Raw genomic sequence first — 15967 nt, forward strand, 5'->3', positions numbered from 1 at the left:
GAGAATAAGAGACACTGGGTCAATGAGAAGATACAGATCTTATCTCCTCAGAAGGTCTTGCCTAGGAAAAGGGGCCTTCTGCTGTGAGCTAGAAGCCGAGAGAGAAGAACGCAAAACGAGTAAGCCAATGCAGCAGGGTATCAGGGAAATGCAATAGAAATGACACAGAAGGGAGTGGGTGCCACACCAGACCTACCGTGCCGTGTCTCTTCTCCCACACAGCACCACACCCCACGTAGGGTACAGCTACAGACAAAGAGTAACCTACGAGCGACAGCGTTCAGCTCGGCAGGGAGTTAGCAGTGGCAACAGAACAAACAGTTCATTAACGGTGAGCGAAGGCAGCAAGAAATAAAGCACTCATTTACATGCGTATTTATAACCAGGATATTTGCATTTAGTGAGCTCAGCGAAATGAGGAGCTGCAGCAAACATGGGTTTTGCAGGACAGCTGGCATTCCAGCAGATAAAGGCTTCAGAAACCAGAGCACCAGCCTGAGGCAAAGTTAGTCTTTTTAGGGGACAAGCCCAGCTCCTGCCCCTGTGCCCCCCCTCCTTGCTATCCCTCGGAGCATGACGCAGGGTGACTTTTCAGGGAAAACGACCGCAATGGAGTTGGGTTATTTCAGACCACAGCAGCTCAGCTGACAGGAGATGTTACACCGCAAACAACAGAAAAACTGTCCAACACTAAAACTTTGCATCATATGGTAGGAAAATCTGATTTCAGTGCAGCAGTGCAAGGGGGTGGGGAATAGAAAAAAATATATATTCATCTGCACAGCTCTGTACTGATGAGTGCTGATGAGTCACACGCACCTGGCATTCGCTTGGAGCCGGCCGCCCAGCACGCACACAGCCCTCTTGTTTCGCTGTGACAAAAAAAAAGGCAGCACCAGGGCTGGTCTCTAGGTCAGCACAGAAGCCGCACCACCGTGTTTCTTTATCACCACCGTTCTAATACGTATGGAGCATCACTCCTCAGCGGCACCAAAGGAAGTTAAGCACCATGCACTTCTATTTAATGGAGTTTTATACTGTGAATGATCTGTGTTTGGCTCCATGAGGTTACAGTCTGACTCAGGCTCAACCATTAAAGGAGGAAGGAAAAGAAATACAGAAGTGTAATAATTACAGCATTAAGAGACCATGCGATGTGGCATAGGGTTTTGAACAGAACACAATTATAGGATAGTGGCTGGGATGCAGGCTGAAGTCTAAAGGAAAACACGAGTGGGTATGTAGGAGAAGGCAAGGCTGCAAGCAAGGTGACAGAAAGGCAAGTCTCAGATCTGTGACTGTGGGCCTCCAGGATGCCTTAAAATCTGCAAACTACTTTTAAGGACACCGGACACTAGTAGGACCTGCAGGTAATTCCTAGGAAGGTAAGCTGCAGCATCCCACTCAGAGATTTCTGGATGATCTGCAGCAGAGCTCACAGAACAACACTGTCTTGGTTTTAAAAACGCCATGGGACTGAGTCTATGATACCTGCCGGTAACGGGTCGCATGGCTGAAATAATTCTCCCTGCAACCATTTTTCCTCCCATTATTTCCAGTTAATTTTTTTTTTCACACCTAGAGGGCAGACAAGTCTTCATATTAGGAAAAAAATTCTGTTCTTTTCTTTGGATTTTGAATGCTTTACCAGAACTTTGGCTTGCCTTCTGCCTGCTCTCCCCTCCCAGCCCCTAGTCTGACCTCAGGATAAAACCTTCTTCCAGTTTGGCCACTTACAGGAATCTGTAAATTTTCAGCAGTGAAACTTTTCCCCTTGCTCCGTAACCTCAACCACGAGGTCATTAATGGCTTCTCTTTATGAGGAGATACCTTGATTTTAAGCAGTACTGTTTAACGGGCAAAAACTACTGTGTTCAACACTGTGCCAAGTGTCTGAGGTTAACGCCAGGATCCATGGCAAATTCAGAGCACAATGACAGTGGCACCACTGACCCACAAGCAATATAAAATCTTACTTAGTACTGAATTTTTTGAAGCATGACGTAAAGCAAAATCTATGCTAAACCAATGCCTTTTGTCCTGCACAGGAAGCACCTCTCACATGGTACAGAGAATTAGGATAATTCTTCACACCACAAAAACCCAAGGAGCAGGCATGAGTTAGAGAGGGTCCGCTGGCAACACTGCTATAGTGGTACAATTAAGTTTTTTGGGGGCAAGCTCATTACTAGCATCAGATAACCTTCTCAGCAGCAGTGAGGCTCCTTTGGTACTCTGCGGAACAGTCACCACCCCTCCCTCATCCGATCGCTCCATACGTGATCGTCCCTCCACAGCGTATCCCTCCCTCCATCATGGACACTGCTTCCCCTGACAGACGGCCACACTTAGCCACACACTGTGCTACCTCTCTAATGGCTAAAGTCTCTTTTAAACCCACAGGATCCTCCCCATCCCCCGGGACGCATTTAAATCTACTGAAAGTCACAGGGGTGCCTTAGTAAACAACCTGCTCACTAAAAGGAGTTGCAGGTGATCCCCTCCCATCTCAGAGCCCCTCTGGTGGTTTTTAAATTAGCAGCTGCTGTCCAGAAAAAGCTGATGCTTTCCATGGCCAGTCCCACTTGGCAATGACTCCAGACGCCCCAGCACAATCTCTGACTGGACCTCAGCCCAGTGCTGATCATCACTAACTGGTCTCCAGAGCAACTGTGATGCAAAAGGCCACGCTGGAGATACAGGAAGGGGCTAAAGCAGTGGAAAGGAAAACAGAACAGACCACGTTATCAAAACAGGGCAAGGAAACCTAGGACAAAAGGTGTTCTGATCCTCTGCAGCACTGCTTTTCCCCTTCAACCTTGTCAACGCCACCTTGCACACTGTGAAGATTTAAGTGTAGCATATACACAGCCAAGGCTGCCCTACCATAAAACACTCCTAGACTGAGAGCAAGAGTAGGTCATCTGTACCAGGGCCAGGTGACCCAGACCGACAGCCATGGTACAGCATCTGCAACAAGCAAAAATCTATCTGGGGCCATCCCAAATCCAAAAGGTCATTGTGGAAACCAGTGAGGAAAGCCTCTCATGTGGACTCCTTATGTAAACTTTGAAGCGCAGTATCAAATTCAGCAAAGATACTATTTATATGCATACAATGGCATATCACCAGTAAATCAATGCTAACAACGGACAGGACAAAGAATAACACCACTAATCAATCATTTCCAAACACTGCTTCACGTTAAAAACACCTCCACACCCTCACCCCCAACAAGATGTGTAAGAAACCTATGAGAGCGTATTGTTAGGGAAAGAAGTAGAGGCAGTATGAGACGCAAAGTCATCAAATGCTGATGTTTGACCTTTTTTAGGATTATGTTTTGAAACCAGACAGACACGCCAAGAAGAGGAGGTCTTAAATGACGACATTTAGATTTTGCTTCAAGCCTCTTTCTCTTGGTATTTGTGTACCCTAGAGACCACAAGCATTTCTGAAGTTAAGTGAAGGGAACTTGGTGTTTATCACAAGCTGCAAAATCCAAATCTTTAAGTGCAACACAGCCACACTGTTTATGTTACTTCCAATTAAAATATTCAAAAAGTTTAAAAATCAAAATCCAAGGTCTTCCTTCCAGCCAATTTATCAACTACTTCACATTCTCACTGACACAGCAGACGGCAGCTTACATGTTAAGCCAACTCCCTCAGGACGCATTTTTTAAAGTTCTGGAAGATCTTTAAATAGCTCTTTGCCTAACTAGCAGTTTGAACAGTACAGTTTTGTTATAGATGAAGAGATCAGTACTGCAGGATGTTATCTGGATAGATCAAAACATAACTTGTCAGGAAAATACCTCTGGAATTTGATAATGCAGCTTTTTTCCACTTCTGCCCAGGAGTAAATGCCTAGAACTGGCATACCCATATTTTAGCCAAGCAGCAGCACAGAGTACAAAATTGCCCTGCATTCTCTACAAGTTAGGGCTCATTGTCAGAGAGACAGTTTATTGCAGCATGGTTTACTACATACCACATTAGCTTTACTTCCAAGTTTCTGACATGCTGCAATAGTGCCCATCCTGCCTAGACAAGAGTTTGGCACTTCTAGAACAGGATAATTTTCTTTCTTCTCGTGCCTAACTATTAAATCAAATTGTCAGAGCACAGGGCTTACCCGTTACCTCACTTAACTTTAGTACAATTGTGGTGATGTACTGCTTTATTTCAACCATGTCACAATGCTCTGATGCAGAAACTCAATTCTTCTGGACAAGAAAGGCTCAGCAGAGAAATAAAAGGCAGGCAGGACAAGGCACAATTAGAGGTTTAGAGTAACTCACCGATGTGATAAACCTGTACAAAGGCTGTCGCCTCTCTGTGTATTTCACTGTGATGGGGCTCAAATCATAACGAAACCAGATAGCTGGGATAATGCGGCCAGTGTGACTGTAGGCTACATACTCCTAGAAAAGAAAGTGGGGGAAAAACAGCAGAAAATGTGAGCAATCTCATTCCAGATAGATTGTCTACAATAAAACTGCTTCTGTGAATCTATCCCTTACTTCCTTGTTTTGTATAATGATCGGACTCAAAGAAGCAAACAGTTAATTCCTGCATGGCAGCCCATCCCCCAACCTTATCAAATAGGAAAGTTCTTTACAGTCCGACAATGATATAGCTGGGAACAGAGTGATGGTGCTCACTCTCACCTTCATTCAAAGTTACAGAAGTAAATAGGCTATCATTGATTTGTCTAGCATAGATCTGCTCCATTTAAATACAAGCAGTCTCTAAGTGGTTGCAGGGGAAGTTTTTGTACTGAATATCCTGGGATATTCATCAAACAAATGGAATTTAGTTTGCAAGAACCTGAAAATCCCTTCTTGTCCACGCACTCCGAATAGCAAGCTGCAGCTCCCGTCTGTAATGTCTCCTTCGCGTTGCGACCAACAATGTGAATGTGCTCCCCACTCAGTATCAATCATAGAGCCATGTTTAAATCATGCTTAAAAATTGTGCTGAGAGCCAAAATGAAACTGTATGCAGAAAAATATTGGTAAAGGTTCAAAAAAATATTCCAAGCTAGTTTGGGAGAGACATCTTCAGATTGCCAGTGATAATCTCCTTTACTGCATTTCTTTACTAACAGGTACAGAGCAACCAGTCAGGCACAGGACAGCACCCCAACAGGCCATACTGCACAATGCCAAGGCAGAACAGATACTAACATCAACTCAGTATCAAATGTCACACCTTTTTGGGCTAATATTTTGTCTGTGCTCTTGGTGGAAATATGTATCAATTTTCAAGCGTCAGCACATTCATCTTGACAGACTGAAGAAAAATCAAAGAAAAGCAGGCTGAGAACTCGGCAGTCCAGCGAGAGCCATCAGCACCGGCACGGCACCTGCCTCTTTACACAGCTGCTCTTCCCTTCTTTAGCCCTATGACAGGCCTGCCAACTCAGATGACCTCTTCTGCTTTAATTCTCCTCTGCACAGAGGCCAAAGACAACCTCAAATACTTCAGAAAGGTGAAGAAAGGACAAGCAATGGGATGCCCATGAGCATGATACAAAAAAGACAACTTCAGTCTCCAGGAGTTCAGAGGGAGCTAGTGAAACAGCATCTATCTCCTTCATTAATCTCATAAATTCCAGATTTCCCCCTCTCAGTTTTTTTTCCACAGATGATAAGAGACGCAGAATGTGGCTGAAGTCCCCACTCATAATATTGTCAGAGCTCTTATTGCAGAAGTTCTTGGGACAGCAGCTATCTGAGAAAGTCAGGAAACAGAGGGTTCAGGAGGCAACAGGGGAGAGGAGACAGACAGCCCACGCTTGAGACTCTAGTCATCTCTTCATACAAGTCCATCTGTACCAGACTACTCCAATGGCTTCCGATTTATTTCCCACCAATCAGTACGGGACGCAACTACTAAAGCACTGATAAGAGAATGTTTCTTTTTAATGAGAAGAAAATGCAGAGGCAGCACTGTTTCTCTGCGCTTCAGTTTTGGTGAACCGACCTCAAATTTTTCCTTGCTCTCCCCTTTTCCACACCAGCAATCCTGCCCTAATGAGTCAGTCTTGGCCAAAACGCCCCAACTTGCAACCATGCTTGCAGGCGTGTCAAAAACTCCTGCTGTCCATTTTCCAAATTATTTTCAGAACTTGCGTCCCAAGAGTCTTATCAGAACAACAGTTGTGACATTAACCAGAACAAATACATTGTAAACTGAATAAAGGGAGACATCCAAATTACTGGGACAAACTGTACAAGCAAGCCCAAAAGTCACTAGACAGGAATGTTAATCTGAGAACTAGTTCAAGAGAGTGCGTGCTTGATTCTCAGTTACAGCAAACTAGCAGTAATCAGATGTTATAAACAGATGTTGGACTTTCATTTAGCACCTGACTGGCTTTCATTTTTCATTTTAAATTGAAAGAGGCTTTTTACCTTAAAATTAAATAGGGTCTTTTTAAAAAAAAAAAGTGTTACATACATTGTATTATTAAAATACAAATATATCACATTTAATGTAAATTAATGTAAGAATTAAAAAGTTACAGTAACTATCATAATCCGTTATAATAAAGTAGGCACTGTGAAACAGTCAACCTGTACATATCTGCTGCTGCAGGTTCAGTGGCCTAACATCTGAAATCAACATTCGTCAACAGCTAAAAACTCCGCTAACTTGTTTGTCTGATACAATCATCACAATTGAGACTGTTTTATTTATAAAACCACGCATTAAGCACTGTTTTGTATGTTCAGTTGGATCTCAGTTGCCATCCAGGTGCCTCTTAACACAGATCACCAGCGCTCCTGCAGCACGTAAAAACCTTCCACACAATTTACAGAAATCTGGATCAGTTAAACTGACATATGAGAAAGTCAGGGGTAAAAATACCTTTCTCTAGAATTAAAACGATACCACTGCCTGCTCTCACAAGCCCTCCCAGTCCTGGTAAACGCACCAGGAGCAACAGAAAGCCCCACTTTGAAGAGCTTCAGTTCCTCCTCCTCCCAGCAGGGGCTACTGCTCACCTACGAACAAATGCACATGGCTGGAGAGCAGAGGAGCAAGGAGGAGCAGAAATGATAACTGAAGATCCTCCATGCATCCGCTGGGCTGCAATGAGGAGCTTCTCTGAGAACTACCTGCTTCTTTACCTTATTTGCTACAGTATATTGGTACGAGTATCGCTGCTTGCCGCTCTTGTCTTCGTACACCGTCGGGACTATCTTCAATATGTAATCATGAGATGCAAGAGCTGCAGTCAGGAAAGGAAAAGTAAGTAGTAGTTAGCATTCAGAAAAAGGAATCCCAGCCTACATAACATTTCAAAGTAAATGTGCGAAATAACTAAAAGAAGTAAGTAACGAAACAGGTATCTCCCTCCTCCTTATCTCAGGTTCTGTGACAAAGTGACAATTTCACATGCTATATTTATGCCCATTGTACAAAACCTTGTAAGGTACTCGGATGACACCAGAACCTGCCCACCATTCTAAGACTTCTGTGACACCACAACCCACAGAGGTGAGTATGGGTCACCTGAACCTTCCTAATTGCTTGCAGCTATAAATGATAAGACTTCTGAGCACCACAAAAAGCTGTCCTGGTTAAATCAAGAACTAAGGTTAGAGCTGCAGCTCACTGAGCTGCTTCTGACAGAAAAAGCATCACAACTTGTGCAGTCGCATTCCTTGTGCACACATCTCTCTGTCTCTCTCTTCTTCCTTCTCCTATAGCTGCTTAACAATTAATAATTCAATTTTTTTCATGATTTAACTGACTTGTGCAATTTTTTTGTGTCTGCTGAAATAGTTCTTAAACAGAGTTCTGAACGATTTCTCTGCAGGATCCTTTGGCCAAATGTAACACAATGTCATTCGGTTCCTGGAGAAAAAAAAACAAAACACAATTGTCTAGCTTCAGGAACAGCCACAGAAATTCTGTTCCAAGAAGTGGACAAGACTGATATCCTGCAGAAGCCTGAATGCTTCCAGAAGAAAAACTACGCTGAATTGTAGCATGCACTGGAAATTTCTTTCTGTGTAGCTGGTCATAAAGAAGGACAATAAAAATGTCTACCCTTCCAGCCACAGGGCAGAACTTCAGGCAAGAGTGAACTTGCAACACAAAAACCAGGAGAAGTTCTGGTGGCGGTGACAGAGCAAAGAGAAGCTATAGGTCTAAGATACGGATAACAAACTCAGTAACTCTGAATCAGTCATAACAGAGCTGGAGACAACGTACAGGTTGCAGAAGGGCTGCAAAGCACCTTTTGGGCTAAGACTTCTCTACAGTACTGGAGAAAATGGAAATGCATCAGCAATGTCTGGATCATTTTGGTTAAAGAGCCAGATTAAAGACTTCTGGATACACCAGTGTTGCATGAATAGCCCTGTTCTCCCTCCTGCAGGGTGGCTAAGACCTGTAATCACGAAGAATACGTACGATTTGAGCTGAGTTTGTCTGCTCCCTCCAAAGCATTGAATGCTCCATGAACGTTATGGACCTGGAAAGCAAAAAAGGTGTATGAAGAAACCATGCTCTGACTTGGTACTCTTGAGCTTTGCTTACCTATCCTATGCTGTTACAAGGAGATCAGCCTAATTCAACCTTTCTGAAAACAAAGCCTCAACCCAGTAAAATATGGCTTGAAATGTCTTTCAGTGACCGTCACCACAGCGGTTGCTTCCAAGTAAAAAAGTTGGTTTCATAATGTCTGACAAGCTGAAACTCCAAAACCACTCCAAAGCTAAAGGAATTGCAGTTGGAAGAGGCCAGTTGTGAAATTTCATTGCAGGCTTAGGTTTCCTAAGAGCTTTGCATAGTTAACTGTGAAACTCATTTATCAGGCTGAAAGGGAACTAAATGGGAGTCACATTCAGGTGAAAACTCAAGAGTCTCCTCTAAAGGCAGCTCATGTCAGAGCAGTTGGGCTCCTACAGCTTTTAACTCCTTAGCCCAGCTTTCACACCACACACACTACGCCCTTGGAGATGGGAAGGACACATGCCAACACTGCCATCCACTCAGCGTTTCCTGCAGCTGGTCCCAGGCATGCAAATATCTGTTTGCCCAGAATAACATGATTTCCATCCCATGCCTTCCACACACTATGATCTGGAGTCTGATGTCCACCAACAGAATAATCAATTTGTGAACTCTAGATGGGGAAAACCCCACAACAACAGCTGTAGATTAGAGGTTGCATCATTTACATAACGCGCAGTAGGCTATACAGAAAGGACAAATAACTCCACGACCTCGAAACTCCTGACCTCAAGCCAGACAAACAGGGAAGAAGAGTTTGGAAGAAGTATTTAGTCACGGGTGTGACAGAGTTTCATCACACTAATAGGGTAATGCAATCTCCTTCCCAGACCCTCTCAACAACTGATAGTATGTGCATGTCTTTGTCTCATCCTAATGGCTGTTTCCCTATTCTGAATGCTAGGGAGTGGATGCTGGTTTGGAGGAAGCAGCAACTGAATTCGTTTCTCTCCTGAGAAAGGCAATTCTAGGGAGACAAAATCATCAGCAAGTTCAACGGGGAGGGCACTGGTAACAAGCACAGAGCAAAAGCAACAGCTGAACCTTCTGCAGTGCCTTTCAGTCTGCCAGCATTTCACATATTTTGCATAACAGCAACCATTTCTGAACTACACATCCAGACTGTACATATGCTTTAGTCATTGTAAAAAGCGTATGAAGAAAGAGCAGCCCCTGGACTGGGCTACAGTATTATGTTCCATCCTTGATACAGCTGAGAAGCAAGTCTCTTATAGCAGATCTGGGCCAGAGACTTTAAGGTCACTTCAAACACTCTAACAGTAGATATCTGAGCAATTACTCAGCAAACAACTGTATCTGTCCTGTGAGGTACCTGTATATTTGGACTTACATTCTGGTCCTTGGCTTCCCAGCATCCATACTTCTGTTTATATGTAAAAGTTATCTGCTCTGCATGACTCTACACAATGAGTTTGCAACGTTGCAAGTTACAGCGCTTCCACACAGACAAAGCCACCAGACATCTCCACAACTGCCTGTTTCTGTGCCATCAGGTCCTTCGGTGCATCTGCCTCTCTTGTCTTTGCAACATGGATGGCATTTGTAACTCCCAGTCTCATGTTTTACCATGATTTTCCTTGTGGAATATTCTGGGCTCCCATTACAACACTTGCTGTCCACAGATTGCTAATTAATCTCTGCTCTACAGAGTGCACAGGTGTGTTCCTTGGGGGAACATACTTGTTTGTACCTTGTTAAATACCCGGAGGGACTTCAACAAGGAGTAAGCTTTTGGCCACAGTAACAAAATTGCTTTGCAGCAGAGAACTTTAGCAAGTCTGTTTAGCCAGACCATTCTCAGGACTGTCCTGCGCTACCAAGGCCAAACCTAGTGCTTGGAGTAGTGGCACAGAAGGCTAGTCTGTGGTTCAACAGTGCCAGTACTTTGTTCTCCTGCAACACGGACCTCAAAACTTGAACACCCTAGACTTTCACACATGCAAGGACATATAATTGGACATACAATTCAGGCAGAGTCCAACAGCAGGCTAAAATAACTTCCAACCTTGCAACTATCAAGGGAAGACAAGACCTCTCAAGGTTAAAACTAGGATTACTCAACACTATGATTTAGCACTCAAGACAACTCTATTATTAAAAACACATAATCTCTTATTTTCCATATCTCTTTCTTTACTGGGTTACCTGACATGCAAGAACCTCATTGGTTTGAATTTTGGTCTCATCTACACCAGGGGAAAAAAAAAAAAAAAAATCTACAAGTGTCTGCCATTACTGTGCATGAACTACTGTTGAAGAACTGAAGCTCATTCAATGCCAGACAAGCTGAAAATTTCTAATTCAAACAGACTGTTTTTTTTCTGGAGAACACAGCATGTACCTTAGCAGATCATTCTGGCAGAGCTGGAAACAACCTACAAAGAACTAACACCCATCACATGACAAGCAAATGAGAAGGTCCTCATTCTCTTTAAGAAATACGACCATATATTACATCAAAGCAGGTGGAGACAACTCAAAATATTCACAGGTGTATCTAGACAGATTTAAAGCTCTCCGTACTTGCTGGCTCTCTACACTGCTTGCTGAGTCTTGGTAGCACCTGTTTAGCGAACGTAGCCTTCTTTAATTTGTGCTGTTGAACTCATGTTTGCCTACAGGATCAGCAGCACCTACATGCTCCATTCTTGTGTATGGAGATGATGAGTAGTTATTTTGAACTTTGAAAATACTAATCAGAACTTGTCCAAAACAGGAGCCAACTACATGTTTGCTAGACAGGTTTCTCACCAGCAGAACCGATGACGTTTACTCCTTTGCCCCCAACTGTCCAGGCTTCTCATCCCATTCATGCTGATTCGCGCTTCAGCTCCATTACTCAAAGACTCCATGATAAAACAATGGGAACCCCACCTCAGAGCACTGATTTCCCACGCAACCTGCAGAACTACGTATTAGCACTTACCTAATATTTTTCATAATCTCAGTGTGCTTCGCAGACATTAAGCCAAGCTTATTTATATGCTAATATTTCAGTGTTCCCACACAAGATATTTCCTAAAAGGAGCCGGGAGCAGAATCAGAGGACTACAAAGCAACGCTTAGACTTGTTAGCATGAAAAAGGGTTTTGGAAGTGGGTGTACAAGAAGCAGACTAATGAGATGTCTGTGCTGAGGAAAGAAGATTACAGAGAGACTATGGGTAAGCAATGTTTAGGGTGCGTCGCAAACTGGGTGTGCACATATGTAACTCCCACCTATAATGCCAGCTCCTTGGAAGTAGGCTAGAGAAGTGCTGTAATCCGTCCTTATTGAGAAATCAGGAATTATTACATAATTTGCAACACGTGGTGAAACTCTATCCACTGGGCAAGTGCACACATTCAGCTTCTGCCCAGCAGGGAACTGGCAGTTCTAAGTCTAACCTGTGTTTCACAGAACAAATTTGACTAATAGGTGTCTGCTATACAAGTACAGTGAAGTGAATTAAAAAGAACTTGACTGGTGCCATGGTTAAGGCAGTAGCGAGCACACATCTTCCCTTAGTATACTTACTGCTCCTCTGCAAAGGCAGTCAAGATTTGCTTGCTGTACTAATACTGAAAACAGTACACCATCGAATTTTGTAACGCCATGAATCCTTATTTCTACTCCCTGCAGGAAGATAGCCACACAGTTTTTCGAAAGCACTTTCAGTTTCAGATGAAAACAGCAAAGTTACTGTATGACTGAACATTGCTCCTTTCTGAAGTGGTGGCGTGTAAACAGTTTGCAAACTCTTCTTGCACTGAGTGTACATTGCATGAATACAAGGGATGGGCTTGCTTACCCAGGCAGTCCTTTCTGATGTCTCCCCGACAGTGTACGTGGCCCTTCCATAAAACCTAAGTGTCCAATATTAAAGTCACTCTCATTGCATTCATTCCCCTAGAGCCAGGAAATTTTCAGTGAAGAGAACTCACCTGTAACTTGTCCCCAAATGAGAGCTTGTGGATGACGTGAGTCATGTCAGGATTCTGAGGCTGTGCAGTGGCACTGTGCGTTGACACGTGAAAGTTACCAGGGACCTAAAATTAGTCAAGACAAGGAAGACGCGATTTCACATTTTATCCCTCAAGGCATGGCTAGGCTCTGTGATACGAAGCGGAAATGCTTTGATCCAGTCAGCCTGGCAGGCTGTATCTGCTTAGCAGTGGACAACCTCCAGCACATTAGAGAAAGGCTCTCAGATACTTTCCTGCACTCAGCCAACATCACCATACTGCATACAGAACGGAGACTCGTTACATCCCGCAACCCAAGAGTCTGGCACCCTCACATTGCTACTGCTGCTGACTAGGAGGCGATGAACGGATCACTCCCAGCTGTAGGGATTCCTAACACTTAAGGCTATGTCTTTCATCCCTATTAAAATAAGATTCATGTCTCTGACAGGCAACAAACAGTTGCTTAACATTTTACTCCCACATCTCGCATTTGCAAATGGGCCCACTGCTGCAGAACAACCCAAGAAAACTGTGGATATAGCCTTCTTGTAGTACTGGTCATGAGCAACCTTACATTTGAGAAGACTATGCATAAGAATAGGTTTTATATAAAAAGAGAAAAAACCCACCAAAACCAATGGGGCTTCCCTCTAAGCTAGATCTTCGGCTTCTAGCCCTAGCAATAGCCCTTCTAAGTACAGGATCTTCTGGTTATAATGTTTTTAAACACACGGAAATACAAAGTTCTGAAAAATACAGATTACACCTAAGGACTCAGTTCTAAGACAGAAAATGAGCACTGGTGCCATTCTGACAGGATCACTCTGGCACGCATGCACTTTTCAGGTCACTAGCCCTACTCCGTGAAGTTTTTCAGCACGTTCAGCTCAATCACTGTTATGGAGCGTGCAATAATTTTTTCCTGTCGAGAAAAGGTTGGGAAATCAAGCAACACTGAGGAGCAATCTGACATGGCCCAAGAGAAGAGTGGGAGGACAGTTATACAACTGGTGCCCAGTGTACTCTCTGCAGAGACACCTCACCAGCAGGGCCATGGGAGGCCACATGCCGGTTCCATGTGCTTTCAGGAAAGATAATTTAAATGACTTGAGGAACAGCAGTGCACTCCTGGGAACACTTTCAGGTGTGGACACAAGCTGTGTCATACACAAGCTCGGTAAACAGGGTGGCAGACTCTGCAGTAAGTAGTACACACAATCATCTCACTCTTACCTTGTCCTCCCTCTTCAGGCTTGAGAACAACACCCAAGTATAACCCTTGGTCAAGCTTCAAAGCCTTGCCATGTCCCACTCCACACACCAGCTCATACAGAAGCCTGTACAATTTCTGCCAAGGGACCGCAGACTTCCAGCTCATACATGAGAGGTTCAGGTTTTCAGAGCCAGAAGTCCTGGGTCAGGTCCCCTCCCTCTGACAGCAGTCCCAACCACTGTGTGAGGCAATGCAATTAGTGGCCTTTCACAGATTAAGCAGCAAAGGGAGCTCCTCGCTGCCACATACAGCAACCGCCTTTTGAGTTGCTCTGGTGAGCAGAACCCACCACATCTAGCAGACAAAATCCCAAGTATTTCAGCTCTTTTGCTTTGGGAATTAACAGAATAAGAACTACCATTCAAGAAGCCCTTTCACAGTTTTGTGGACTATCAGTTGTCAGTAATCTTGGTGGCTTAGAGGCAAGGAAAGAAACGTCCTCTTTTTAAGTCCCTAATCCTTTCCATGCCACAGAATCAGTAAGAGGTTCTGCCTGTTATTTTTAGATGCGATTTAACATGACCTGGTAGGAAAAGAAGGAAGTAGGATTTTGTAGCCTGTGGTACATGAGGAGGCGTGAACAAAGGGTGTGCCCTTCTTAGGACATCAGTGCACCCCACCGCTGCCTCCCCCACCCCAGCTAGTCATCTTCAGCATTACATCGCAAGATTATTCAATTCTGAACACACCCATCCCAGAGAGGAGCCTCCTCCAGGCCTGGATTTTCATTCTTTGAGACAGAAGCGGAGCGGAGCATCCCAACAAAGCATGCGCAGAGGCTGTATGCATGTATTCCAAACATCTCAGCACGGAGCTGCTTCTGTTACGTTGGCACCCTCTGGCAGGGAACATTCCTGTCATTCTGCAGCTCTCGGAACAAAACAGTACTCGGATAGAGACACTGCCAAAGACCTCTGCACAGTGAGTCACATTTTGGAAGTGCTAAAGTTGTGACGAGTAAACACAGAAGCCATTCGGCATTTGCAGGGAGTTCATACATCCCCTGAACATTAGGCTGCTGCACCGAAAAAGACAGTGCTGGCCACAACAGAGAGCTGCTCTCTGCTGTTAAGCGATGCTATCTCCATTACCTGTTTTGGAGAATGCTAAGAAAAAACTAATCTAACAGATTCTCTGTGGGTCTAACTACGCAGCCTCCTGTGCCTACACTGTTCTTCAGCACCGACAGATTTAACCTCACCACTGATGACACTCTACAGGAGAGACACTAACACACAGACTTTCACCAGTATTTTGCAAACGGATCTTGCTAGCATTTCCCCAGCCAGCACAGTCACTGTTCATTCCTACTCACCTTATTGATGCTGAAATGGCCCTCAAACCTGCAGCCATCCCCATTATTGAGAGGTATCTTCATCGAGTTGTCAATATGACCCACTTCGTGCCTTCCCATTTCATCTTGGATGTCTAGTCCAACTACTGCATGGGTGGGAGACAAAAATCAAAACAAATAACAGGAAGGTTGCATACGATAAGCATGCGCTGCTTTTGCCGAGAAAAAAATCCACATCTTTTTTCCTGACATTTGACTAAACTGTGCTAGTAACGTCATTTGTCGAACACTAATTGGTATAACAGCTCTTCAGAAAGAACTCTGCAACTTCAGACTGTCTATTTGACACAAACACACTTCCCACAACCTGCCAGCTGACTGCAATCTCAATTACACAAACAGAAAAACTTCAGGTGGACACGGCAGGTGATTTGTGAAAAGCCAACAACTAGCTGGCGCACTTAGAGTTACGAGTGATACTTGGGATGTTTCTTGCTTCCAGACACAAAAAGATTGCTATGAAAAAAGGAAACAAAACTTAGAAAGAAGCCAGCAAGGGAGGTCAGCCCCTAGCATGGGCTGCAGAGCGAGCACAGGGTCCAAGAAAATGAGTGTCCTGGTCTGGAACAGAAAGCAACGGGGTATTGGCAAAGGCTGCAGCTACTTGGTCTCCATCCATCCTGTTACAGAAGAAGGGCCACTGCACCAGTTCGAGCCCATTTCAAGTACTACTTAAAGTACAAGGAAAAACAGACAAGTGAAAAAGGGTACTCACATTCACAATGCAGGTTTGGCAAACTGATGTTCAGATTCACTTCTATTTTACCTCCACTGTCTTTGTCTGGGTCATCCACATAGAGCTCATTAACTCTGCAGAACAGAAAACACAGGTGGGTTC

The 15967-nt window shown here is 44.1% G+C and overlaps 1 protein-coding gene across 1 annotated transcript in view; it reads right to left on the reverse strand.

Moving 5' to 3' along the window:
• ERGIC1 (endoplasmic reticulum-golgi intermediate compartment 1) overlaps positions 1-15967 on the reverse strand; it is a 58705-nt gene that overhangs the window by 3260 nt on the left and 39478 nt on the right. The window contains exons 4-9 of the mRNA XM_075441685.1: positions 15845-15939; positions 15091-15215; positions 12479-12583; positions 8433-8493; positions 7142-7242; positions 4304-4426 (exon numbers count right to left, since the gene is read on the reverse strand). Of these exons, the coding sequence (XP_075297800.1) occupies positions 4304-4426; positions 7142-7242; positions 8433-8493; positions 12479-12583; positions 15091-15215; positions 15845-15939 (610 nt within the window). The remainder of the gene's footprint in view (positions 1-4303; positions 4427-7141; positions 7243-8432; positions 8494-12478; positions 12584-15090; positions 15216-15844; positions 15940-15967) is intronic.

This window comes from Opisthocomus hoazin, chromosome 22 (genome assembly GCF_030867145.1).
Source record: "Opisthocomus hoazin isolate bOpiHoa1 chromosome 22, bOpiHoa1.hap1, whole genome shotgun sequence".
Taxonomy (NCBI): domain Eukaryota; kingdom Metazoa; phylum Chordata; class Aves; order Opisthocomiformes; family Opisthocomidae; genus Opisthocomus; species Opisthocomus hoazin.